Below are 27,439 nucleotides of genomic sequence, written 5' to 3'. Positions count from 1 at the left end.
ATGGTTGGCCAGTCATGTGCCGCGTTGTACTTAAACCTAAAAGCCATTTCAATTCCCCGGAAAAAAAAAATATAACCTATTTCAATGCTTTATATCAAAAGAAAAGAAAAAAGACAATAGAAATTTAGAATGCTATTGATAATTAATTCATCAAAATAAGTGGAATAAGATTATTATTTTTTTATATTAATCCAATATAACATGTAATAAGCTACACCGCTAAATCCTTATGTATAGTAAAATCAAGCCTTCGGTAATTGGCAAATCAAGCCTTTGAAATTATATATTCTTTCTTTCTTCATATATGCTACACGAAAGAGATTTTTTTTTTTTCTTTTTCTCACCACAAGTATCCGGCACACTAGGCCACTTAATCTATTTCGGAGTCAGTTCTAGCATTAAGTGGATTCGTGGGGCGAGAGAGAGAAACATGGTAGCGCATCCAAAATGAAGATGGATCCAATCAGTTCTACATTTCCACTATATCTATCTCTCATTTTTTTACCCTTTTGAAAGAGACATGATATAACTGCTGCATTGAAGTAGTTAACTTGAGTGTTTTGAATGTTTCTGTACAACTAATAGCCTTCCCTTGATTTGAAAAGAAGTTAAGTGTTTGTTAACTGCCGAATACATATAAAAGAAGAAGAGAAATTAAAACAAACTAAACTATCGAATTCATAGTTAAATCCAATTAACGTTGAAGCCAAAATATATAAAACTATCATGATATGTGAAGAACATCAATGCAAGACAAAGTCAATTTGCATTTTGAGGAGAATAAAAAACATTATGAAGAGTCTTTCGCAAGGTAAATAACTTCAGCTTTTCCCGACACTCTCCTGAATTGGATTAGTTTTGTCATCAACTCTGATGTAACGTTTAAAACAGGCTTCACAGTCATTTTTTCGAGCACGGGTGAATAGAGAAGTATAAATCTGATAAAATCTAATTCAGATTTGGTACCGGATATGTCTAGTATCTTTACTCTTTGCAATTTGAGGGGGATGATTGGCTCCAAAAAGATATCTTCCCAACAATAGGAGACAGGCGTTAAATGGTCAGCGTGCTCTTCAAGTCGTGCCTACACGCAATTTTTACAAATTCATGGATCAAAATGGGAAATGTTATATGCATCAGATAGCTATAGAGCATATTAAAACCTAAAATGAGGTGCACGAGTCTCTAATTTATAGAGCACTAATGCAATAATTCTGTAATTAACTATCTAAATTGCAATTGATTCTAACTTTTTAATGGGGCAAAATGGAACATTAATAATAAACCGAAGCATAAGAAATGCTAAGGCAAAACAAAGAATCAAAACTCAAAACATACTTTGATAGAGTAAACTTAAATACCTTCACAGAGATTAACATACTATCATAATATTCTAACAAAGCCTACACGATACATCCATGCTAGTAGATGACAGCAGATGAAAAGTCATGATAGTGGATTTATCATCAACTGTGCTATTGATAATTTGAAGTAACTCAATTTCGAATGTAACCAAGTCTAAGCCACACAATTTTTGAATATTCATAAATTCTATTACCAATTGTAACTCACACATACTAGCCTCTAGTCTTATAAGACTAGTAAGACTAGAGACTAGACAAATGCTTAAAGCAAAAAAGATATACAAATTCTAGAGCTTTATAACTTTACATAAAACTAAAACAGGATGTGCAAGTGCAACAAGAAATCAGAAAGGAAAGCAAAGTCAAGACAAGCTAAAGGAGTACTCACAGAGATTGTGAATGCTTGAAGATTAGGTGAGCTATTGAGCAAGCAACGAACAGCCGAAATTTCCTTCAAGTCATTGAAGTTTATGCATATGGAAAAAAATGTTAGATTGATACAAGGTGTAGGAAGCTTTACTGGCACAATATCTGCAAACAAATACTGAAGCAAAACAGAAGAGTCACTTTAAATCAGCAATGTTTGTGTTACTCCTACAGTCAAATTCAACATTCAATATGTTTGATCATTATACCTTTATAAAATAGGAAATAATCACTAGCATCTCGATGTTGGGTAGATGATCGAAAAACTTGACCAAATTGCTAGAGCATCCATGCGATTTACTTTGACTAGTTTGATCAACAACTGGCTTAGCCAATCGAAGAGTGTTGTCAAAGCTAGTATCCTCAAATTTCCCCATGATTTGAACAAACTTGATATTTGGTGCGTGAATATTAATTTGGGTGAAGCCATTATGATCCCACAATATCAATTTTTCAAGCAGAGGGGAGCCAGATATCAATTTTTCAAAAGTATCTTGAGTCATTGTTACCTGTTCTAGATAAAGACTTTTCAAGTTCCTAAAGCCTTCAAACTTCATTGGAGGTTTAAGTGAACACCAATATAGTTTTAAACAATGTAAACTTTGACAAGAGAATAAACACCAAGGTATCTTATAGGGTTCATCTAACCAAAAGTCCAGGACAAGCTTTTTGATAGACCTTTTGGTTAGATGAAGAATCCACCGATCAATATCAGCCACGGAGTTCATATCAATGAGATCATAACCGGCGGAGATTTTGACCTTGTTGATTGGCCCAGAATGAAGTAAAAGTACATTGTCAATAATTTTCAAAAATTTAATCTTGCTAACCGAAGGGTCTTCCGAAGATGCAGAAGATACACATTGACTATCAAACACAAGATTTGATAGTGTTAACCACTTCTTCCTCCATTCGCTAGATAAAACACTTGTTCTCCCTGCGTCCTTAATTGGCAAAAGTGAGAGGATCTGATCTATCACATCATCCGGTAAGCAACTAATTCTATCTGACTCCATGTCTGTCATTTTTAGGCGGCTAAGCTTTGATGGTTTTCTTCCTTTAGATAGATATATTCGTATTGAAACAAAGGGTACATACAAGAAAAAAAAGAAAGCAAACTAGGTTAGTGTACATTATGTATGTATACAAGAATCATAGTTAAGTCCACGTAGATAGAACATTGAAACTCAAACAAATGTAACTTCAGTTAGTAAAAAATAGCACAACTATCTACTCTTCCAAATTCAAACTTTGTTATAAATACTGTGATTACTATAAAAGAATGGTTTAATGGTCTTTTAAGTGTTTTAGGTAATAACTGGTCTTTAAGTTTCAAACTTGTTGCACCGTTACCCTTTCAGTTATCTTCCGTTAAAAAAACTTGTTGCACGGTTACCTTTTCAGTTAATCTCCTCCAACATATGTGACTTTTTCATCAAAATACCTACCATGGTGGAAGTTAACGTTAACCATAATAGTGCAACAAGCTAACGGAAGTTAATCAGAAGGGTAATCGTGCAACAAGTTACAAACATAAAACAGTTATTTGTTACTTAAAAATCCAACTCTTACAAAAAAAACTTAAAAGGCATGACGGTTACAAACGCTGTAGTGAATTCGAACCAAAAAATCACACCAATAATACTTAGTGTGTGGGACAAATGAATTGAAACAAACAAATCAACAATGAATGAGAATAAGGAATAAATCAACAAAAGCTAACACTACCAAAAGCGATAAAAGCCATGAATAAATTGTTTACCCAGTTCGGTTATAACAACCTAGTCTGGGGAAGAGAGACTCCGTTTCACTATCAATGAAAGCTTGATTACAAAGATTGAATGCAAGAGTTGCAAGAATTTAGAGTTTTCCTAAATTCTACCCTTTTCCCGAATCTCCTCCCGTGACAAGAGATTCAAACACTAGAAATAACCCAAGATAAACCCTCTTGCTTCTAGACTTGATATTGGATCAAAAACCCTAATTTTCGCCTCCTTCTCTCTCAAAAAATGCAGCAGAAAAACAAAATAGCATTTATAGCAGCAAGGCTGCGCCCAGTGGCGGAACCGGAAAAAAATAATTTGGGGGGGGCCACAATTTTTTTTAATATACAAATTAAATACCAAAATAATATTATATATAAAAATATATGTTGGTCAAATTTGTGTTCAAATAAGACTTTTTTTAAGCAAATAAGATGTTATGTTCATATTTATATACTCTTTTTTTTTGGTTTAAAATGAGCTGGGGATCGAACCCAGAACTTATTTATATAGGTTGGTTCAGTTAATTTTACTCAATATTATAAATTCAATTAGATATGCGTTATTTTTGGACGAACAAAATCAAACTTCATTATTATAAAATTAAACTATATAACTTAAAAATAATACTCTACCTATATATACAGAGTGAAAATCATCAATAATAGAATATAAACTAATATTTGCACTAATACTTTGAACTAATATATATGTTGAGTTTCTTATAGTCATTAAAAATAAACTCTAAACAAATATTTACATTAATATTTGTACAAATACGTGTATAGAATTTCTTAAAATCATCAATAATATATTTGAATTAATAATATACCTATAAAAAATTATTTTTTTGGGGTGGGGGAGGGCCGTGGCCACCCTCAGCCCCACCCTAGTATCGCAGCTCACAGCAGAAAACACCAAAAAAATTTCCATTTCGTATTGCGCCTGGCGCAAGGGGGTCTGCGACTAGCGCAGGGCAGTCCCCATACTCTGTTTTCCTGCATTCATTTTCAAGGCAATTCCAACGAACGCAAAAAAAGACCCATGTATTTGGCCTTAATATATTGTCATAAGTCATCATAATACACAAGATGATTTGAGGAGAATAAAAAACATTATGAAGAGTCTTTCATAAGGTAAATAACTTCCGCTTGTCCGACACTCTCCTGAATCGGATTACTTCTGTCATCAACTCCGACGTGACGTTTATAACAGGCTTCACAATCATTTTTTTGAGCAAGGGTGAATAAAGAAGTATAAATATGATAAAATCTAATTCAGATTTGGTACCTGATATGTCTTGTATCTTTACAAGTTGCAATTTGAGACAGGCGATAAATGGTCAGCGAGCTCTTCGAGTCGTGCCTACACGCAATTTTTACAAATTCATGGATCAAAATGGAAAATGTTATACACATAAGATAGCTTAGAGCATATTAAAACTCTAAAACGAGGTACACAAGTCTCTAATTTATAGACACTAATCTAATAATTCTGCAACTAAATATCTAAGTTGCAATTGATTTTAAATTTTTAATGAAGCAAAATGTGACATTAATAATAATAAACCAAGCATAAGAAATGCTAAGTGAAAACTCAAAAAATACATTGATAGAGTAAACTTAAATACCTTTGCAGAGATTAAGCATAAGAAATGCATAGTAACTATCATAAAATCTGCAGCCACCACCTTCCTATAATCTATTCTCCAATGGATCACATACACAATTTTGAATGGTTTAGCAATTGTAACTCACACACTAGTCTATAGTCTTATAAGACTAGTAAGACTAGAGACTAGACAAATGCTTAAAGCAAAAAAGATACGCAAATTGTAGAGCTTAATAACTTTACATAAAACTAAAACAGGATGTGCGAGTGCAACCAGAAAAAAGAAAGGAAAGCAAAGTCAACACAAGCTAAAGGGGTACTCACATAGATTCCGAATCTTTGAAGATTAGGCGAGCTATTGAGCAAGCAAAGAATGGCCAAAATTTCCTTCAAGTCGTTAAAGTTTATGCTTATGCAAAAGAGTTGTTAGATTGATACAGGGTGTAGGAAGCTTTACTGGCACAGCATCTGCAAACAAATACTGAAGCAAAACAGAAGAGTCACTTTAAACATATCAGGCGTTGCATGCACATGATTTTGGTTCATCATAAAATTGTAGGGGGGTGGGCGTGGGGAAAGCTTAAACACCAATGTTTGAGTTACTTTCAACATTCATATGCTTGAGCATTATACCTTTATAAAATAGGAAATAATCAGTAGCATCTCAATGTTGGGTAGCTGATCGAAAAACTTGACCAAATTGCTAGAGCATCCATGCGATTTACTTTGACTAGTTTGATCAACAACTAGCTTAGCCAATTGAGGAGTGTTGTCAAAGCTAATACCCTCAAATTTACCAATGATTTTAACAAACTTGATACATAATAACCCTTAAAAGATTTGATTAGAAATTTGAATCCTTAGTGGATTTTGTTAAGAAAAAAATATATTGAGGCATTTATATAACCATAACCAATATCTTTGAATTCAACAAGATATTCTCTTACAAACCTTCGTCCTCTGCAGCAGCATTGAAGTTGCAGTTGCATAGTGAAAATGGCTGTAGAAGGAGACGTGGACGTGGAGAGATTATCCTTCATTCGGAAAGTTTACTCTACCATCATCTTTCACTTACTTGTCACCATTGTTGTTGTTTCCGTTGTTGTTTTCGTCCGTCCCGTTGCTGATTTCTTCAACAACTCCATACCAAAGGGTTTTTTTTGCTTTTGCATAATCATAATCTTTGGTACGTGTTATGTTCTTATATCTTATAAAAAAAAATTCAAATTTTAAAACTCTAAACTATAGATATTTTTTATTGATTACTTTAATGTTATTTTATTGTTCCTACTAATTTGTTTAACTTTTATTTCAGCATTTTGTCTGCTTGACGGTTTTCATCAGAAGCATCCTCTCAATCACTTCCTCCTCCTAATTTTCACCGTCTCTTTAACTATATTCCTTATGTTTCAATTTATTTTTGTTTTCTCATTTTTTCAAATTTTATGAAATTATAACTATATGTTATTCCATGTATTAATAAACATGTGTGCTTTAATATATTGGATTAAATTTGCTAATCAACAATAGCAATAACAAGATGATTGTTATAAGGAAAGCAAAATGAAGTGATTACCACTAGAAGGTCATCCTTTTAGAACTCAAGAGGCCCAACCATGCAATTTTTATTCATAACACCCAAAGAGAAAATAGAATAGAACGCGATTAATATATTTTACATAATAATAGTATTTTTTCGAAAAGATAAAATTTATAACCTATTCTGCTCCGCCCAGTTTTCAAAAAATAGAATAGAAATAATATTCTATTTAAACATAGAGTATCCAAACAACGGAATGAAATCCACTCCATTCCATTTTGCTTCGCTCAGTTTATTTTAAAATATCCAAACATTAAGTTTGATGATGTGTTATTTTAAAATTAAAAAAGTTTTTAAAATAGGTCATCTGGCAATCTCCAATCATGCATGATGAAACCATAGTACTGTCACTAAGGTTACCAATGATGAGAAGCATGTTAAAGATGATCACGTTGACAGCAGAATGTTAAAGAGGCATGTTAGAATGCTAATCTATGCTAATCCCCTTTAAGCATTACAGATATATATAATGAAGTATATCTGATGAAAAGTTTTGGTTGACTGTAGAATCCTTAAGGATCATGACCTAGATAATGCCTATCACAATGTATAAGAGGAATATAATTAAAATCTAACACTTGTACTAGATAAACAAAAAGAAATATTTGAGGAGGATATAAAACATTACGGAAAGTCTTCCCCACCGTAATTAACAGAGTCTTCCCCATTGTAAATAACTTCAGCTTGTCCCGATGCTCTCTTGAACCGGATTAGTTCTGTCATCAACTCAGGTCTGACGTTTAAACCAGGCTTCACAATCATTTTTTCTAGCACAGAAGAATACATAAGTAGAAATCTGATAAAATCTAATTCGAATTTGATGCCAGAGATACCCTCTATATTCACATGTCGAACGGAGATGGGAACGGCTGGCCCCGAAAAGATTTCTTCCCAACAATAGGAGTCGGGTGTTGGCAGGATAGTTTGCTTCCCATGCTCTGCCTACATGCAATAAGAGTTACATAGAGCATTTTAAAACTCTAAAGATATCGTATAGATTAATAAAGACAAAAGAAGAGACAAACTGTAAATGAAACTAACTCTATCTAAACTGTAAATGATTCGTAACTTCTTTTTGAATCGTGATTCATAACTTCTCTTAGCAATCATCATAACTCACATCTATGAGTCTTAGAGACAAACTTCCAAGTTTCAAGACATGACAAGCAAATGGTTTGCAAATTCTAGAGACCATAAAAACAAAAACAAGATGTGCAAGTCCAACCACAAATTAGAAAGAAAAGAAAAATCAGACCAAACAATATGAGTACTTACAATTATTTCTAATTTTTGAAGATTAGGCGAGCTTCTAAGCAAACAAAGAGCAGCCAAAACTTCATTCATGTCATTGAACCTTATGCACATGAAAAGAAATCTTAAATTGATACATGGTGTAGGAAGCATTACTGGCACAACACCTGCAGCCAAATACTGAACAAAACAAAAGAATGACTCCAAATCAGATTGCAGTTCATTGAAATTCAACGTTGAAATGCTTGAACATTTTACCTTCAAAAAACCGCTACTAATGTCAAGGTGTTGTATGTGAGGTAGATGAGCAGAAAATTTGAGCAAATTGCTTGAGCATCCACTCAATCTACTTTGATTTCTTTGAGAGTGAAACAACAAACTTAACTCGGTTAATTGAAAAGTGTTCTCAAAGCTAAAATCCACAAATTCACCGAGGATGCCAAGAATCTTCAGATTTGGTGCATGAATTTTAATTTCAGTTAGATCGTCAAGACCTATCAATGTCAAATGTTCAAGTATAGGGCAGCTTGATATCAAGTTTTCCAAAGCATTTTGAGTTATTGTAATGTGATATAGCTCAAGAATTTTTAGGTTCCTAAAGCCTTTAAACGTTGTTGGAGGTTTAAGCCAACCAGAATATAATTTTATACGTTGTAAACTTTGACAAGAGAATAAGCACCGAGGTAACTTAAACTTATAGCGTTCCTCTATAACAACTTCCAACACAAGCTCTTTAATAGACCTTCCGATTAGATGACGAATCCACCGAGCAATATCAGTCACAACACTCTCACTAATGAAATCACGACCGCAATCAGAGAACTTGAACATGTTGATTGGCCCAGTATGAAGTAAAAGTACATGATCAACAATTTTCAAATACTTGCTCTCAAAAACTAAAGGGTCTTCAGAAGCTATGGCAGAGATACATTTTCTATCAAACACGAGATTTGGTATTGTGTACCATTTGTTCATCCATTTGCTGGATAATACACTTGTTCTCACTGCTTCCTTAATTGGCAAATGTGACAGAATCCTGTCTATTATGTGACCTGGTAAGCAACTAATTCTATCTGGCTCCGTGCACGCGCCAGTCAGTTTTCGGCGAGTAGACTTTGTTTGTTTTCTTCCCTTTAGATAAGATATATTCATATTCAAATAGAGAGTACATACACGAATTATCAAAACAAACTATGTTAGTTAGTGTATATATGTATCTATGTATGTTTACAAGAATCATAGCTAGGTAGGTCCATTGAGAGTGTTAAGAAGTCTCACATCGATTGTGAGAGTGCCTGGATATGAGTTACTCATCCTTACAAAACCGACTTGTAAGGTGAGAATTGCCTCTACTTTATCCAGACACTCACATAACCAGACACAGACACTCACAACCGACATGAGATTTCTTAACATAGAGAATCTTGAAACTCAAACTAATGTAACTTCGTTAAATTAGAAGGTCATGCTAAACGGTGCCCGGGGAATGGTTAAGGAAACAAGAATGGAAACAAAAACAAAAGTTTTAAGTAGAAAAAATTCTTTATTAAAATTTTAAGGCATTGAAAGCACTGTTTTCAAGATTATATATTACTACTTTTATTTCTTTAACCATTGCCTCGGGTCACCGATTAACATTTCCCATTAAAAAAAATATAGTTTTAAGTATAAATATATTGAATTCAATGATGTAAGGCATATTGTATTTTCAGGATAGAAGAGTTTGAGAAATTACCATTGTTGCGTTCGAGGAAAAGTACCCAATAATCTTTGGAATGTGATTTCTATCTACAACAAACAAAAACATCAATAATTGATTTGAGAAAAAAAATAATAATAAACAAGATAAGAAAAATAGCATTGCAATGTGATGAAGAAATGAATAACCAAAGATCTTCTTACCCAAAAAACAAAGGGTGTTGGTCCCAATTTGAGATTCAAAATAATTGAGATGAAAAGGGGTTAGGGTTCATCCTTCACACGAAGGATTCAATATTTCAATTCATGGTGAGAGTGGTGACGATGATAGGATTCAATTCGGTTACCAAGTTGGCTCAAACTTTGTACGACACTTTCAAATTTCAAGAGTAAAATCACTTAATTCATCGTTCATAGACATAAGAGTTGGGATTAATTATTTTAAGGGTTGGGATTAATTCTTATCATTAAATATTTGCTAGATTTCTTTATTTCTTTATTATTATTTTATATCAAAATTAATTACATGAGAGTGAAAGGCAAAAAGGAACAAGATGCACCACTAATCCTTTTTGACAAAATCAATTCTTTTGAAAGCTACATTCATATCATAGATGAAGTTTTCTCTCCCGACCCCCCTCATTTCTTTTATACCCCCTGAATTTCCGTTTTTACCCTTGGGGGGTACTGCGGTTTATAAAAACCGAAGTCTTTTGACATCTTGAAACATTTCGGTAACTGCGAACCGAACGTGGTGTTGACATCGTTCGGTATCCACGAACCGAATGTAGGGTTGCTTCGGTGGATATTAACCGAAGGGTTGATTCGGTTGATATTAACCGAAGTTGTCATACATATGAACAATTTCAGTGAGTTCGTTTTATTTTGAAAAACAAACCACAAAACTCCTCTCTTCCTTTCTTCTACACATTTGCGGCCAACTTCAACATCCAACTTCAAATCACATTTCATCAAGTAAGTTTCTTTCCTTTATTTGTCATTCTATGCATTCCTCATCACCATGACATTTCAAATTCATTTTTTGTTCTTCCGTATAAAAATTCCAAAATTTCAATATCTGATTATTGAGTTAAATTGTTGATTATGTTGTTTGAATCGTTGATTATTGGTTAGTTGTTAGATTGGTTACATACTAGCATGAATGAATGTTGCTAATTGAGTTAAATGTGAATATGAAGCTAATTGAGTTATAGTGTACTCTAAGTGTTTGTCAAAATGTACGAGTGAATATGAATGCATGTTTCCATTTGAATTATGTTTCTATTGTTGCAAGAATCATGTGTTCGATTGAATTATAAGTATTGTATTGACTGTGAATTTATTTATCTATGTATAGATATGGAAGAAAATCTACCTAGGGGTAGGCATGGAAAGGCAATCAATGCACATGCTTCCGCTCGTAGAGAGCTTGCTGCAAATCATCCGTCCAAACGAGGTCGTCGCAAAGGACCAACTCCGGGGCAAGGTACACATGATGCCGAGGCGGGTGGGTCGCATACACGTGGACGGACACGTCTAGGACAATCATTGGTGGTGCAAGATGAATTTGATGCCGACCAATTTTTAAATGCGTGTTTTGATTATGATGATCTTGGATCACCACAAGTCTCACCACAAGTCTCACCGCAACACTCACCGCAAGATGAACCGCAAGACCCACCGCAACAACCACCTCGACAACAACGGCGCAAACCAGTACGCCGAAAACCACCAAAGTGTTCACGTAATGATGATGAAGTAGGTTTTGGAGGAGGACCGACGGATTTGTCCTTGTTAACGGAGTACGATAAGCATATGGCTATTCCGATATGGTATGCAGACCCAAATGACAAAGAGGTAAACCAATTTAAAATACGACGATTATTTTATTAAAAATGTTGTGATTACGTTAGCTCGATAATTTTTTGTGTTATTTGAATTTTTCAGATTTTAGCTGTAAATTTACGTTGCATCGCCAGCGGAAAAAAAGTTATTAATATACAAAAACCGTCCCGCCGCACGGACAGATGGTTTTGGGATGTGGTTGAAGCATCGGGTTTGGAGCCGCTTACCCGGACTAATTTTAGCGTGCTTGACTACGGGCTCCTCTGGGCATTTGTTGAAAGATGGCATACGGAGACGAGTTCATTCCACATTCCATTGGGTGAGCTGGCCATCACATTGGACGATGTCCAGTGTCTGTTGCATATTCCGATCGAGGGAAAGTTTCTGAACCATGGCAAAATGTCAAGGGATGAAGCGGCTGACATGGTTAATTCATTTCTAGGAGTTGATCGGAATGTTGTTATGGGTCATTTTGCCAAAATGAACGGGCTCCATCTGAAGCATTCTGACGTGGAGGATATCTATAGTGTTAACCACGGATTAGCTGATAAAGCTGTTGCTGAAGGTAAGTCGGCGCATGAGATTAAGCTGTATAGGGACAGGTCCATACGGGCTTTCTTGCTATTTTTGGTCTGTTGTACCATATTTAGCAACAAAAGCAGTTACTACGTGGACGTAGTATACCTGCAGTATTTTCAGGATTTGTCGGCTGTCCGTGAATGGAATTGGGGTGCTGCTGCTCTGGTTCATTTGCAACATTATCTGGATGATGCGTGTTTGGTGACAGTGAATCAGATGGCTGGGTACATGTCTTTGCTTCAGGTAACATAAACGTGCGCTTACGAAAATTATTCAACATGTATGATATGTAATGTCCGTCAATATAATGAAACTTGTTTGTCATGCTTTCAGGGCTGGATAATTTCTCATTTTCCGGGACTTAGCGTGTGGGCGCAGGATCCTATCTATTCTGAGGGCATGCCTCGAAATGCAAAGTTTGTTCCCGGAGCTGGACATAGGGAACCAAGTAGCTATAGAAACAGTTTGGATAATATTCAGACGTACGACTGCGTATTCAGTCCATATGATGATCACCGACACGTCCGCCCTTTGATAAATTCATGATGCGTGTTGAATCCATTAGATGATGCTTCAATCTCGATTTCAAGCCTCAAATGCGTCAAAAGTTGATCTTCTTTCCGTAAGCTTTTCAAATTCTCGTTTTGTGAATAATAAGAACTGACAGCAGAGTATTTATATATAGAAACACTTCGGTTAACGTTAACCGAAGTAATTCAGCGAGTGGTTTATATAAACCGAAGTCCATGACCTGCGGTTCGTAAAAACCGAAGTCCATGGCCTGCGGTTCGTAAAAACCGAAGTCTCTTGACAAAATTTTTTTATACCGCAAAGGGCAAAATGGGATTTTCGGGGGGTATAAAAGAAATGGGGGGGGTCGGGAGAGAAAACTTCATCATAGATATAAGAGAGACAATATTGTTATAATGTCATTTCGGGCGACCGCGCTCCCATAATTATAATACCACTAATTATATGGATGTAGTTATAATATTGGTCTTAACTTTTTTTTTATTAACCATCCGGGTCCTAGCATAAAGACCTTAGTAATTTGAAGTTTGACCGCGATGTAAGTAAAATTTGGTCAAAAAATTACTCCACTCAAAAATCAAATTCAATTTATCTCATTTTTTGGTGAAGCTCGTTAACCACTTAAAATTGGTGACTTGGTTAATATTTGTCTTAACTTTATCCATTTATTAATTTAGTCAATAACATTTTTTTTTGGTAGAGTCAATAACATATCTTTATTTTTAGAAATATGAATAAAATTTGACAGAATGTATCTTTTTAAAATATTCATAAAGTTAAAGACTTGATTACAAAGTGAGTCATGACAATTGCATTTCATAAACTTATGACTGCTTTTTTTATAAACTTGGAGTATATCGTAAAATTAGTGGAACTCATTTTAAAATTGATGGATAATATGGATATTTATTTAAAATTTATAGTTGGTTTGTTTAAATAATTAAAAAGTGTAAAAATATTATAAAAAATTGATAAAAATCATGTAAATTATTCTCGTGAATTATTAGAAAATATTATAAATGTGTAATCACGAAATTTTTAGAAAATTTAAGGTACGGGTACGTTAGTATAAAATATTAGAAAAATTATTTTTAAGTGAATTATTATCATCATGTTTTGGATATTTAATTTTTTTTGTCTATCGTCTCAACTATTTTCATAAAAAATGAGAGATAATTGAAATATAATAAAAAATTATAATATTTTAAGATATTTTTCAACATCCAATATGTTTTTTCCGTATTCATCATCTTAAATCAACCAAATAAAAATGGGTACGGAATCGGTGCGTACCATACGAGTACCATGGAGTATCTTGTACTGATACGTACCCGGTACGGGTACTTCACCATTTTAGGAGTACACATGCTAGATAGGTTTGAAACCATCAAGGTTATACACTAACAATTTTCCAAGCAAAGGACTGTTGGATATCAAGTTTTCAAAAGCATCTTGAGTCATTGTAACGTTATTTAGACGAAGACTTTTCAAGTTCCTGAAACCTTCAAAGGTTGTTGGAGGTTTAAGCAGACAAAAATTTAATTCTAAATGATGTAAGCTTTGACAAGAGAATAAACACCAAGGTATCTGATAGCATTGCCTTATAAAAATACTGAGGGCAAGTTCCTTAACGGACCTTCTAATTAGATGAAGAATCCACCGATGAATATCAATAGCAGGATTCAAGCCAACGAGCTTACGATTGTAGTCCCAAATCTCGAACTTGTCGATTGATCCATAATGTAGTAAAAATACATGATCAACAATTCTCAAAAACATGTTATTGATAACTGAAGGGTCTTGGGAAGTTGAAGTTGCAGGTGAGACACAATCTGTATCAAACACAAGATTCGGTAAGGTGTACCATTTGTTACTCCATTTGCTCGATAAAATACTTGTTCTCACTGCTTCCTTAATTGGCAAGTGTGACAGAATCTGGTCTATTACGTGACCAGGTAAACAACTAATATAGTTCTATTTTTCCCGGCCTAAGTTCATCTTGTGCATAGACCGGTTAATAATAATTAACGGTTTACGTTTTTTTTATATGCTGTTAATCTTTATGTGTCGTAATAGCATAATATTTTTTTTTTGATTACATGGATTTTATAAAATTTATATTGGTTAAAACATTATTAAGAGGTGTAACATTTGGTGTCAAACTGGTTGGTGTCATTTGATCCAATATGTGGTTGTAATAATGAGGCTCAATCCGATCCACTTTTACAGATTCAGTTTGTTTGGATTGGCAATTTGACGGGTCGGTTAATTCGGTTTTGAACCAAATTGTTAAATATATTTGGATTTCAACCCCAAAAGGCAGCTCTTTGATCTCAATGTTCACCCTCATGCCTAGCGTGAGCCTAAGTCAAATGCTCACATTGCAGTACTTAATCCGACCCTGATACCATGTAAACAACAAAGATACAAAATAAGAAGGCAAAGGGAGGCTAGTGTTTCATAACACTACGATAGTCTAACCACTCAAAAGGATTACAAGACAAGATATGTAATAATACCTAATGACTAGACTTCTAACATAAAACTCATTATCTAACATAAACAAATTTTGTTTACATTAACGGAAGAAAAATAAGGTTTAGATCTATATTATCAAGAGTCAAGACATCTACCAATAATACAAAACAAAACTTAAACAATAAAACAACAAAAACACAAAGAAAATAAATTGAGATATTAGAAAGAAAAGAAGATGATGACGATGAAGAACAAAATAGAGGAGAGGAAGATCTTCTGTTTTCACTTTCCAAGGAAACAAATAGGAAATCAACTGCAACAAGTTTTGAGATTGTGTCTTGAGATTAGGGCTGCTAATATCCAAACCAATCCAAATAAAAACTGCAAACCGATCAAAAAAACTGCAAATCGCAAAAAACCGAATAATTTTGGATGTATTTGGATGTTGTTTTGTAAAAACTGCTAGATTGGATCAAATTTTGGATTGATTTTTCAAAACCGATCTAAACCCCATATATATATATATATGGGTGCCCCTAATATGGTCCCCAAAATAAAAGGTCCACCGGTGGTCTTTAGTTTTGACCTGCAAATACAGGTTACACCTTTTTTGGCTTTTCTTTTTTATTTATTTTTATTTCATTCTTATAATTATTTTTGTTCCTATTTTTATGCGAAGATTCATTTTATTTTTTTGTATTTATTTTATATTCTTTCTATTTTTCTAAAAAAAATTAAAATTTGCAACGTGGTTAAAAGTAATAAGGATAAGTTAGTAATTTTAGTGGTAATCGATTTTAATATATTAGTAATAGATACATAAAGATAAATGACTAACTAATAATAAAAGTTTAATTTGTATGCAAGTGTGAAGATTTTTTACACATACATTCAATAATGTATTGCCATAACATTTAATGAACATGACATATCATAAATTTTTAAATATTATACATGATGTGTTGGTATATTATTAGACTATGTATACAATAATTTTACACCGATAAATTATAATTTTGCCTTTTAAAAACGATACTGAAGAGAAATATTGCTTTGAGGTGTGTTATTCAAACACAAATTTGAGACACAAAATTGACACATCTCTCTTTTCACTTACAAAGCACGTAAAGCGAGGAATGCAAAAAATATTTAAAAAACAAATGTATATTTATTGTATTTTTGTTAAATAAATGTGTTTACTAACATTATCCTATTGCTTTATGTATAGTCGAGCATTAGCTGGCTTCACCGGTATAAAAGACTCTACTAGCTATAGTTTCTCAAAACACAGTGTATACATCTTAAAACCATTCTTTTTCATTTTCTGCACCTCCCTTTTTTACTAACACACCCCTCCAAGCTCCACGTTAAACGGAGTTCAGTTCTGAACAGTTCTCATAAACAAAGAATGCACCCGCCACCGACCACTCGCCGCAGCTCCGGCAAAAATGCCAACGTCATCAAACCCGATTGGATCACCGAGGCAGTAAATGGCGGTTCTCTACGCCACGTCGACCTTAACACCGGAACTAACGGCTGGTCCTCACCGCCAGGAAACCTCTTCTCTCTTCGCTCTAACAACTACTTCACAAAACGACAAAAAACTCCCGCCGGCGAGTATCTCCTCTTACCGGCCGGAATGGACTGGCTTAAATCCACCACAAAACTCGACAACGTACTCGCACGTGCCGATAACCGTATATCACACGTGTTAAGAAAATCACAAGCTCAAAACAAATCGCGTAAGAGTTTCATCTTCGCTGTAAACCTTCAGATTCCCGGCGGAAAAGGAGCATCACATCATAGCGCAGTATTCTACTTCGCAACAAACGAACCGATTCAAACCGGTTCACTTCTTTACCGATTCATAAACGGCGATGATTCGTTCAGAAATCAACGGTTTAAATTAGTGAACCGGATCGTGAAAGGACCGTGGATCGTGAAAAAAGCGGTTGGAAATCACAGTGCGTGTTTGTTAGGGAAAGCTTTAACGTGCAATTATTATAGAGGATCGAATTATTTTGAAATTGATGTTGATATTGGAAGCAGTGCAATCGCAAACGCGATTCTTCACCTTGCTTTGAGTTTTGTGAATTCTGTTACGATTGATATGGGGTTTGTTGTTGAAGCGGCGATGGAGGAGGAGTTGCCGGAGCGTTTGATCGGTGCTGTTAGGGTTTGTCAAATGGAGATGTCGTCGGCAACGGTCGTAGATTCGCTGCATGCGCCGGTGTCGATGCCTTGTGGAATTGGCTTGGCTAAGGTTAATCACCACAAGTCAGAGGAGGACGTCGAATTCAATTAGTTGTTAATATTAGTATTTTATTTAAATTTTTGTTTCACATTTCTTAAATATGATTGGATATGGTTATTATTGAGCTGAAAAATCTCCTTCAAGAATGATTTACTTACTGTTTTTCACATTGTTAATAGTAGTATAATTTATTTAAAAGAACGTGTTACTCAATGTATTAGTGTCATTGAGGAGTAAACGACAGTATGTCCGTTGTACATTGAGAGCTTACAGAGACATGGATCAATTTAGTGGTTTATTTTTGTGATTAAACGAAACATAGTAGCTCAATTAGTCTAAGCATGAGGTTGGAAAATGCGAATTCCACAATGTGACCGCATGTTAGCCATGAAGCTCCAAATAGTAGCTTCTAAATATCACAGTTGATTTTGCATCCGGCCTCGAGAAAATCAACGCAAACGCTAAACCAAACATAGTGTAATAAGATCTTAGTTTCCACATTTACCATTAAAATAGCAATTCAGTGTGATTAAGCTAAGTGATTATTTGTTTTGGTCTGTATTATATAAGCTAAGTGATTTACTTGACGTTAGAGTTAATTTAGAGCATTTTTTATGTTACTGGTAAGGGAAGAGAAGGATAACTGTAAAGTGAAGTTTGGGTATCTTATGCCTTGCCTGGGAAATTTGAATCACAATCCTAAACAAGGAATCTTGTGCACGCGAATGTTACAACAAGTAGTGGTTTGTAAGTGTTAGGAATCAATGCCAGTGCAAATGTAGTGTTTTGATTCTTCCAGAGTGGCATTTTGTGAATTATATAATCATGACTATTCATGCATAACTAAAGTTTGATTATTTTTAAATTAGTATTTAACTGTGATCAAGCAATAAACCGAACATACTTTTTTGTCAGAGAGATTCTTCAATCACGACGATTGTAGTTTGTAGTTATAGAACTTGGATTTCATGTCGTCATTGTTAGCACACATTCATATAATTAAGAGATGATCACGAATCTCTTAACTGTGTGCGTGCAGTTAGTGAATAAAGAATTTGGGTTTGTACTTGTCTAGTTGGACGTTATTTTTGAGGGGTCGATGCAAAGTTGATATCGTTATTGTTGTGACGAGTATGAGACGAGTTAAATCTCACGCTAGAAAAGTGGAGTTTGAGCTTGAACATTTTATATGTAAGAGGACTCATAAATCTAAAGTTTTTGGATAAAAATATGGGGTTCAACTCATTTGTATAGTTGTTCTGAGCTCAATGTGGATGATCGATGACTATCCCTCGTGACCCAACAATTATGAGGACAATACAAGTCACTGTCTTATTAATCATATATTTTCCTTTTTTGGTTTTAAAAAAAAATCAGTGTGTGCTTGATTCCAAACTGGCTAAGCTGGATTATTAGTTAAGAAGAAATAAATAATGTTGCCAGATATATTGATAACACTTCTTTTGGTGTATTGCTAAGACTACCCTGTCAAGTGTCAAAGAAAAGCTAAGATTGCTACTGCTAAATGAAGATTATTAATAAAGCTAAACGATGATCAGTTGCTATTTTTTATTTTGTAAACTTCTCTTCTCGATCTTAATTATCATTGGCTGAATGAATTACAACCAAGTTCTGGTTGTTTTTCGTCACAAAATAGATAAAGTTGATGGAACATTTTCATAATCAACATAAACATAAATAATAATGTGTATTATGTGGGACAAATAATTCAATTTTCAAACACTTTCAGGATTATAGCATTGCACTAAAATAAGCATTGCACTAAAATAAAATAAACAATAGAATGAATCTAGCGGAAAGAATTATACTTCCACGAATGTAACAAATTAATGTTTGAATTCTGACCGAAAGATGTCTAAGCCCCGAAAAAAATGATTTTCGGTGCAGAAATATACGAAAAACCCAACAAAATTGAATTTATAGTAAGACCACTTGCTACAAATCTATTGGGTTCGGATTTTTTCCTGATAATGAAAACCAAATTCTGTCTTGGTTTGTAAATTGAATATACTAAAAATGGTATATTGGTACATCAATCAAACTATACATAAATGATATTGAAAAGATTCAACATGAACAAAGTCAATCCTTTGAGTACCCCGATGATGGGTAGAACACTAAATGTTGAAAAGATCCATTTAGACCTAAGGAAGAAAATGAAGCGGATCTTGGCTCTAAAGTACCATACCTCAGTGTCATTGGGGCACTCATGTATTGCCAACTGTACAATATACTTGATATAGCCTTTGCGGTGAATTTACTAGCAAGATTCAGTTCATGTACTACAAAGAGACATTGGAAAGGAATAAAACATATATTTCGATATCTCTGAGGTACTGTCGATCTTGGTTTGTTTTATTCTAACAATACAAAACTAGTTTTACTTGGTCATGCAGATGCATGATATTTGTCAGATCCACATAATGCTAAATCATAGACTATGTCTTTACATATGGTGACACCGCAATATCATGGAGATCTCAAAAGCAAACACTTGTAGCAACTTCTTCAAATCATGATGAAGTAATTGCCCTCCATGAAGCAAGCAAAGAGTGTAGATGGCTAAGATCTATAACTCGACATATCCAAGAAACGTCTGGTTTACCAACTGATATAATAATCCAACAATTTTATATGAAGGCAATGTTGCATGTGTTACCGAGATGAAAGAAGGTTACATCAAAAGTGATAGAACCAAACACATCCCTCCAAAATTCTTCTCATTCACGCAAGAGCTAGAAAGAAACAAAGAGGTCGATATTCAATATATTCGTTCGAGTGAAAATGTGGCGAATCTCTTTACAAAGGCACTTCCTACATCAGTTTTCAAGAAACACGTATGAAGTATTAAAATGTGTCACTTTCGAGATCTTTGAAGAAGAACTACCTATGCTTGATTGAGGGAGAGCATAATGTTGTACTCTTTTTCCCTTATTAAGGTTTTTATCCCAATGGGTTTTTCCTGATAAGGTTTTTAACGAAGCAACATATGTTCCCATCACATTCTCCTCGACTAAACTTCAAGCACCATGATAGATATTTCAAAGGGGGACTGTTATAATAATATGGGAAAACCACAAAATTATCCTATCAATTAGCATTTTGAAAGAGATGTGTCATTATTAGTGTTGAAATATCTATCTAAATTTCAACTCAAAATAGTAGTAACATGTAAATATTATCTATGTTAATGTCAACATTGCAATAGGAAGTGTAAATTATTTTTGCCTAACTTTTGTAGTATAAATACCACCTTTTTAATTCATGTAAGCGAATACTTGAACAAGCAATAAGAAATCTTATCTAAATACATTTTTCATTCTCCTCATCAGTAAAACACTTGTTAGTAATATTATAACTAGATTAGTAAAATTATATCATTCTATTTGTTACTAAATATTAACAAAGAATACATAAATATTTAATTTTCTCAACATTGTGGACAAATAGGAGTATTTTTTAATGAGAAAAATATGATTCTTTAATGATTATTATTTTTTAATTTAAAATAAATAAATATACCTCCAAAAATACGTTCATTTTGGGGAAATTTGAATCTTTCTTGGCTCCTATATAATTAAAGTGGTAGTAGTAAACCAGTAATTTGATCTTGCAATTTGAAGTTTGAAGCGAGAGAAGAAAATGGGGAATGAGTACCATGAAGCAACCGATGGACTTGTGAAACTATTCAGAAAAGCAGATCACGATCTTGATATTGTTCATCACCGTCTTCAAACCGAGTTTCAACAACTTTACCCAGACAACGTAAGTAGAAAAAACCCTATCACATTTTTCATACACTTTTTTATGCTTAAAAATCAAATTGCTTTTCTTCAGGCAAACCCTATGAAGCTTGTTTCTAGGATAAAAAAGGTACAAGAAGAAATTTCAATTTTGAAAGGACAGTGTCATGAGCTTCTTGCTGCTAAGCAGGTGATTATTTGTTATTCTAATTCAATGCATTTTAGTGGGTTTTTATGTAGAATTGGATTTTAATTGCTAATATAACACTCAACACTTTAGATTGAAGACGCGTTTGGTGTCTGCTATGAAGCACGGACACAAACAGGGATACTGACAAGCTGACACCGATAATAATTTGAGAAAATGATATAATTCAATATAATCATAAGTGTAGGTGTCGGACACCAACGAGTTTCTGATACCGGGACACGTCTAATTCGATGAGTGTCCGTGCTTCATCGGGTGTCCGACATATCACTTTTGAGTAAACCACCAAATTCGCCCTGACTTTGTATGACACTTTGAAATAGGTCTTTGAGATTATGAAAATATTTCACAAAATGTTCTTGACTATATTAGTCCTTGTGAAAGTCAGAGACAAATTCAGATAGTAACTTTAGAGGCTAAATTGATAGTAAGTGGTTAAATATAGGGACCAAATTGATAATAAGTGGTTAAAATATTAGGACCTAATTGATAATTAGCTAGATATAGAGACCAACTTGACAATTTAATAGAGTCGAGGAATTTTTGAAATATTTATAATCTCAGGGACCTATTTGAGAACGTTCTACAAAGTCTGAGACTAATTTTATTGTTGTGGTTCATAGCTACAATTTATTTTTTTGGTAATACTATGGATGTGTGTGTGTGAGAGATGGGGATAAGAGGTAGGTTATGAAATAGTGTTTGGTTGTTGATTTGTGCAGGATTTGATTGATAAAGCTCAGACAGTTCTTGTTGAGAATAGAAATTTAGTGCAGCGTATGCAATCATCTGTTGGCATCCCGTTTACTGGTGAAGATGATGATGCATTCACTAACTTCAATCAGGTTATTGTGTGTGTTTGTTTGGCTTTCTTTAAAGAAATTGAATGATAATTCCCTATAGCTGAATGTGTGCTCTTTCATGATGTTTGATTTGCGTGGCATTTTTTGTGCCTTTGTTCATTCATGTCTGCATTATGATTTGTGTTCATTGTACAAAAATATTCTTTTAATACTTTAAACAAATAAAACTCCTCTCGAGAATCTATATATAAGTTATTTCTATGATAGAACGAATAATCTGAGTGGACTATATAAGATCTTTATAAGTTGTGTAATTTCTAAGTTATTTGGGGAGCTTATGAGAATAAGTTGAAAATGCAAACATTGCAAAAAGGTGAAACATGTCATATGGTCAGCTATTGTTCGGTCTTTGTGGTTTATCGGTAGAGAAGGAAGGACACAAGGTTGTTTATTTTCTGATCAGTGGTCCCATCCAATAGATGTTTGCTTTCTTTGTAATTGCGATAACTATTGTATTTGGTGAGCTTTGGTGTAAAAGGTTGGAGTACCCTTTGTACTCTATTATAAAGTTTTGCTTATAAAAAAGAAAGTTGAAACTGACTTATTTGCATCTTGTTAGTTATTATAAACAGTTCTGCAATTATTTATGTCATAAGTTAAATTTTAATAAGCTCTTCCAAATGCCTCCTAAGTAATGTGCTATATTTTGGTTTCATAAGAGAAGAAAAAATTTAACATTCAAAATCAAAATGCATTCTCTTCCATTATGGAGAATAACAAAGTGAAGACTAATGGTAATTTTTGCATGAATCTTTTGCTATTCTCAAAGGTTGTCATTTTCCATGTGGTGTTTCAAGTCTTTACACCTTTTGCCAGCAAACAACCAATATAAATCAAAATATGGGGCGTTGTGTACAAGTATTTAGCCAAGTAAGAATGTCCTTGGGTACCTATCACATTGCTTTGCCTACATAGGGAAGTGGGACTTGTTGAGAATCTCAGAATCCTACTTTATATGAGATATAACCTGAAAATATGTTTATAAATGGGAGACATCCCTCACCCTACAAGCCGGTTTGTAGGGTTGAGTTAAACCCAACTCAAGTTTTAAGATAGTATTAGAGTCTATCCAAGATCCGTTGGGCAACTTGCTATCAGGTGTGTTGAGAGTTCCTCATTGGATGACATATGGCCTAAAAGCATGTTTATAATTGGGAGGTAGCCTTACAAATTGTCGGTTTTGTAGGGTTGAATTAAGTCTTACCCAAATTTTAAGAGGTCTGGTTGGTTTTTAGTTGCCAGAAAGTGGGAAGGGAGAAGGTAGAATACAATTGATGCATTAAAACATTATCAACTGAAGTAATGGCTCAAAGTCGAAAAGAATATATTTTGTTTTTCATATTCTAATGATTCTGTTATACCAAGCAGCTAAGTGATTTTCATCACAATTTTTGTATCTATCAACTTTTCACATAGTCAACCAAGTAATTGCAATGGATTTGACACAATTTTAACTGATGTGCAGGTGATTGATGAATGGACAGATCAAATAAGATCAAAAACAGGTGAGCAGTTTCAAGGACTTTTTGTTTTGCCAATTTTCCGTTCACATGCAGTACATTTGACAACCTTATTTAATTGATACTAGCTGTAAATCATCATTCTTGGATTAGCAAAATTTACTGGCTATTCAAAGGTTTGGAATGTGTAGTTTGTGCTAATAAGAGATACTAAGAGATTTAGTTTGGATCAATTTTCTTAACTATCTTAGAAGTGGGAATATTTTTGTTATTTATTACTCTAGTTGGTGGTCTTTTTAGATCTTTTCTCATCTTTTTTTACTTCTTTGCTTCACTTTCATGAATTTTAATTTCATAGTAGCAGCAGGAGGTTAACATTATGAGGCACATATACTAGTTAACCATTATGAGGCACATTATGTTAGTTGGTAGGTCTTTAAAAGTGCTTAGGAAGGGGTTGATTTCTGTAGATAGACATTTGTTGTGAAGAATGCAATGACAGAATACGAGGCAAAATTAAGTATGCATGTCATGTTTATTTAGTGGCGGTGTGCTATAGCACAACAAAAGCTGAACGAATCACTATTTTTCCACGATAAGCTATTTAGTACAAAATGTTGTCAAATAGCACCTATAGTGCCCTAGTGTAACAGAATTTTAATAAACCATTATGTTCTGCTACCCACAGTTAACAACACCACTACTAGATTAAAGCTAGGTAATGATATTAACCATGCTGTCTTAGTCATGTCCCAGCATGGTGTCTCTCATCTTTTTCCCTTCTATGGCTGCTGCATTTGTATCGAAGGGTAGGGTTTTCGTAGAACGACGATTGAGGAGCGACTAGCTACCAATCTGACTTATCAGAATCCGATCTTAGATAATTACCATGTATAGCATTGCTATAGTTCAGAAATGCAGCAAGTAACTGTATATCTGTTTTGATGCAGGAAATGAAACCCACGATTCTGATTCTGGAGATCTCAACAAACTGCTCTTCTCAGCTATAGTTCAAAGTAATTGAACTGTTTTCCCAGACACCCCAAGATTCATGTATGTTGCAGTGTAAGTCTAGTTTCCAGGGTTTTCATAAATATATAATGTAGACTTGTAATGCAGTTTACCTCCTATTTGTTATTCTTCTTATAAGATGTAGCGAGTGTTTGGATCTGCGTTGGAAAAATAAACAAACGCACAATACTAGTGAAGCAGAATCTTGTATGAAGCTACATGTTGTAGCTTTCACGGTGAAAAACATCTGGATGTCATTCCAAACACTTTTTGCTTCTACTATAGAAGGGATAGCAGAAAACAAATTTGATTTTACTCTAATGTAAAGACATGGAATTGTGTGTACAAAAACTATATGGTAGGAGCGAAAATATTGTCAACCATCGTAGTGAGCGAGACAGAACATCCACAATCTGTTAAGTTGGGATTTTATTTTTCAAACAAAAGAACTGGTTGGAAAGTTAATTCAGGAAAGTTGAATGTTATGAATTATGATATAAACATGACATTCATACTTAATTTCAGAACTATATGTGCTAATTGGTTTATCCTGGCTACACATTTGAATGTTGAAAGAAAATAATATCCTGAATGAAAACTTTAAATACCAAGTAGCCTAGTGGTAGGCTTACACAACTCTAGTGTGAAAAAATGATGAATCTCGGATTCGAACATAGCTTTTTGTATATCAACGTTCTTACAGCTACTCAGTTGTACTTCCGGGACAATTTTGGATGTACATATTTGATGATATTTTTTGTAAATTTTATGTTGTCTTAAGACTAAAAGTATACTTTTCGATTAATTATGTCCTTCGAAAGTACACTTCCAAAATTATTTGTGGTTTCTTAGAAAATGTGTGGATTTTCAAAACTTATCCGGATCCATGCTATAGACATTCTACTTTGATATTGAAGGTTCTTCTTCCAATTACTTTGTATGAAAACACGTTCTTTTACAATCAGAAAACCCAACAATTCCTGGATAATGAAAAAAAATTGAAGCACAAAAATCTCAAATTGATATGATGATGTAAACATAGATTATTGGGTTTGGGTATGGTAGTGTTTGTTCGTGTACTCATAGTTTGGATCTAAGTTGCCTAGGTGTGGGTACGGGGTACCGGTACCAATACGAGATACGACATTTTTAGAAAATTAATGTATATGTATGAGGCGGACATAAATTAAGATACGGATATGTACCCGGTAATGGTACTATCCCTCAAATGAAGTACTAGTGCATCATTGGTTAAAATTCTCATATGTCATCATGGACTATCATTATTATTTGCTTTTAAATTTAATAAATTAATGTTATATTTATAATGAATATTTTTTAATAATATTTTTTTTGGCAGAATTTTTTAATAATATTTTAAGAATGACCATTATTAAATTGGACGGTAACTGAAGCTACAATTTTGAAAAATGTTTTGCATAGTGGACAGTGTTGCAAGTGCTACAAATCAAGAAGCCACAACACAACTTGAGAATATCCTCTTTATTTTTTTGCAGAGGTTTGAGAATATCCTTATATGCTCTATATTATTTATCCTAAAGGTAAATTAAATGCATGAAAACCTGACCAAAAAAAAAAAAAAAAAAAAAAAAATTAAATGCATGAAATTCACATTTTTAGGTTGTGGTGAGTGACAATGACAACGTGTGGACTTGCATAATTGGGTGGACCATTTCAACTTAAAATTCCAACATGAAATGAGGTTCTTTTTTCTTTTTCTTTGGGTCAAGAAAATGAGGTTCTTTTTTGGCCGGCTATTTGATCACAAGGCATGAGTATTCTACTCTATTCACTTTGTGATTTCGGACTCTTGTTAAGCATATAAAAAAAAAAATAGATAATACTGATATTTGTAAAATAATTTTTTATATTTTTAATGTATTAAATATACAAATTTGAAAACATAATTTTCTTACTAATAAACTTAACTAGTACCCCAAAAGTACAGTTTAACATTTTCCTTCATTTTAATTAGAATAAACAATTGAAAGTAAAATAATAATTTTATATTCAGAAACGCATTTTGAAAACTTGCCTATATATAAGATAAAATGAATACTTTTATTTTTGCGTTAGTTTTTTGGTTTTCATGGGAAGGTTCCTGGTAATTCGGAGTTTGATTGAAAGATAAGTAACTCCTAAACAAGAATTGTTCCCACTAAGAATTGAACTCGGGTTTTTTGAACGATTCATTCTAAAAAGAGCTCATTAATCATTTGAGTTCAATGTCTTAGTTATATACTGTATGCAATTATAAATGTAATTATGAATTATGTACTATGATTATATTCCCCGGTGCTAGAACATGCAATTACCCAGTCAAAATATAGAACATGCAAATCACATGGAGGTGACTCGCAAATTAAGCTTCTTTGTTTATTTCTTTTTTTGGGTACAAAAAGCTTCTTGTTTCTATATAGAATAAATAGAAAGTGTATTTTGAATGCGTTTAGTTGGACGGAACATGGAAAAAGATAACCAATCCTCCAAGAATATAAGATAGTCAAATCCTTATAGTGAATAAATAAATACAAATTTTTTCTTTTGTATAATTATAGAGTATTTATATTTTTGACAAAATATGATTATATTGTTCTATAACAAGCATATTGCTTTTGGGAACTTAATTTATAAACATTCATATTTAGGTACCGTGGACTTCGTAAATCTAATAAGACAAATACTAGCTAATTAACTTTATATCATATTGGA

General features: G+C 33.6%; 5 protein-coding genes across 12 annotated transcripts; 4 read left to right on the top strand and 1 right to left on the bottom strand.

The window, feature by feature from the left end:
* Window positions 1-156: 156 nt before the first annotated feature.
* LOC123916087 (F-box/FBD/LRR-repeat protein At1g13570-like) lies at window positions 157-10,152 on the bottom strand. Of its 8 annotated transcripts, none has more exons than XM_045967473.1 (7): window positions 9,918-10,151; window positions 9,751-9,803; window positions 8,274-9,146; window positions 8,040-8,195; window positions 5,798-7,706; window positions 5,489-5,645; window positions 4,843-4,918 (listed from the first exon to the last, which is right to left on the bottom strand). In XM_045967473.1, exons 2-5 carry the CDS (start codon window positions 9,751-9,753, stop codon window positions 7,389-7,391), a joined length of 1,350 nt encoding a protein of 449 aa, XP_045823429.1. In that variant the 5' UTR covers window positions 9,754-9,803; window positions 9,918-10,151; the 3' UTR covers window positions 4,843-4,918; window positions 5,489-5,645; window positions 5,798-7,388. The 8 variants fall into 8 exon arrangements, with proteins under 8 accessions (XP_045823447.1, XP_045823456.1, XP_045823429.1 ...); XM_045967484.1 differs by having other exon boundaries at window positions 9,751-9,799; XM_045967491.1 differs by lacking the exons at window positions 8,040-8,195; window positions 8,274-9,146; window positions 9,751-9,803; window positions 9,918-10,151 and adding exons at window positions 157-1,084; window positions 1,753-1,908; window positions 2,000-2,847 and having other exon boundaries at window positions 4,844-4,918; window positions 5,798-7,392.
* A 441-nt stretch (window positions 10,153-10,593) lies between these two features.
* LOC123916129 lies at window positions 10,594-11,660 on the top strand. The gene is made up of 2 exons (XM_045967511.1): window positions 10,594-10,688; window positions 11,071-11,660. Exon 2 carries the CDS (start codon window positions 11,073-11,075, stop codon window positions 11,604-11,606), a length of 534 nt encoding a protein of 177 aa, XP_045823467.1. The 5' UTR covers window positions 10,594-10,688; window positions 11,071-11,072; the 3' UTR covers window positions 11,607-11,660.
* Window positions 11,661-11,695: 35 nt separating this feature from the next.
* On the top strand, window positions 11,696-12,683 carry LOC123893937 (protein MAIN-LIKE 2-like). Its single transcript, XM_045943780.1, has 2 exons — window positions 11,696-12,380; window positions 12,471-12,683. Exons 1-2 carry the CDS (start codon window positions 11,958-11,960, stop codon window positions 12,681-12,683), a joined length of 636 nt encoding a protein of 211 aa, XP_045799736.1. The 5' UTR covers window positions 11,696-11,957.
* Window positions 12,684-16,410: 3,727 nt separating this feature from the next.
* On the top strand, window positions 16,411-17,567 carry LOC123916079 (protein ENHANCED DISEASE RESISTANCE 2-like). Its single transcript, XM_045967428.1, has one exon. The coding sequence runs from the start codon at window positions 16,555-16,557 to the stop codon at window positions 17,449-17,451; it is 897 nt and encodes a 298-aa protein (XP_045823384.1). The 5' UTR covers window positions 16,411-16,554; the 3' UTR covers window positions 17,452-17,567.
* A 3,410-nt stretch (window positions 17,568-20,977) lies between these two features.
* On the top strand, window positions 20,978-25,171 carry LOC123916070 (spindle and kinetochore-associated protein 2). The gene is made up of 5 exons (XM_045967416.1): window positions 20,978-21,186; window positions 21,259-21,354; window positions 22,095-22,217; window positions 23,701-23,740; window positions 24,646-25,171. Exons 1-5 carry the CDS (start codon window positions 21,064-21,066, stop codon window positions 24,717-24,719), a joined length of 456 nt encoding a protein of 151 aa, XP_045823372.1. The 5' UTR covers window positions 20,978-21,063; the 3' UTR covers window positions 24,720-25,171.
* Window positions 25,172-27,439: the final 2,268 nt, after the last annotated feature.

Source organism: Trifolium pratense, linkage group LG1, assembly GCF_020283565.1.
Source record: "Trifolium pratense cultivar HEN17-A07 linkage group LG1, ARS_RC_1.1, whole genome shotgun sequence".
NCBI classification, from domain to species: Eukaryota; Viridiplantae; Streptophyta; class Magnoliopsida; order Fabales; family Fabaceae; genus Trifolium; species Trifolium pratense.
The sequence above is the reverse complement of the archived record's forward strand: the minus strand, read 5'-3'. Positions and strand labels throughout refer to the sequence as shown.

Excerpts from the sequence above, each read along its gene's own strand:
- LOC123916079 (XM_045967428.1), top strand. The coding sequence starts at position 16,555 with ATGCACCCGCCACCGACCACTCGCCGCAGCTCCGGCAAAAATGCCAAC.
- LOC123893937 (XM_045943780.1), top strand. The coding sequence starts at position 11,958 with ATGTCAAGGGATGAAGCGGCTGACATGGTTAATTCATTTCTAGGAGTT. Across the intron at positions 12,381-12,470 it reads GGTACATGTCTTTGCTTCAG|GGCTGGATAATTTCTCATTT; the intron begins GTAACATAAACG and ends TCATGCTTTCAG.
- LOC123916129 (XM_045967511.1), top strand. The coding sequence starts at position 11,073 with ATGGAAGAAAATCTACCTAGGGGTAGGCATGGAAAGGCAATCAATGCA.
- LOC123916087 (XM_045967442.1), bottom strand. The coding sequence starts at position 9,167 with ATGAATATATCTTATCTAAAGGGAAGAAAACAAACAAAGTCTACTCGC. Across the intron at positions 7,707-8,039 it reads TTCAAAAATTAGAAATAATT|GCAGAGCATGGGAAGCAAAC; the intron begins GTAAGTACTCAT and ends TATTGCATGTAG.
- LOC123916070 (XM_045967416.1), top strand. The coding sequence starts at position 21,064 with ATGGGGAATGAGTACCATGAAGCAACCGATGGACTTGTGAAACTATTC. Across the intron at positions 21,187-21,258 it reads AACAACTTTACCCAGACAAC|GCAAACCCTATGAAGCTTGT; the intron begins GTAAGTAGAAAA and ends GCTTTTCTTCAG. Across the intron at positions 23,741-24,645 it reads TCAAATAAGATCAAAAACAG|GAAATGAAACCCACGATTCT; the intron begins GTGAGCAGTTTC and ends GTTTTGATGCAG.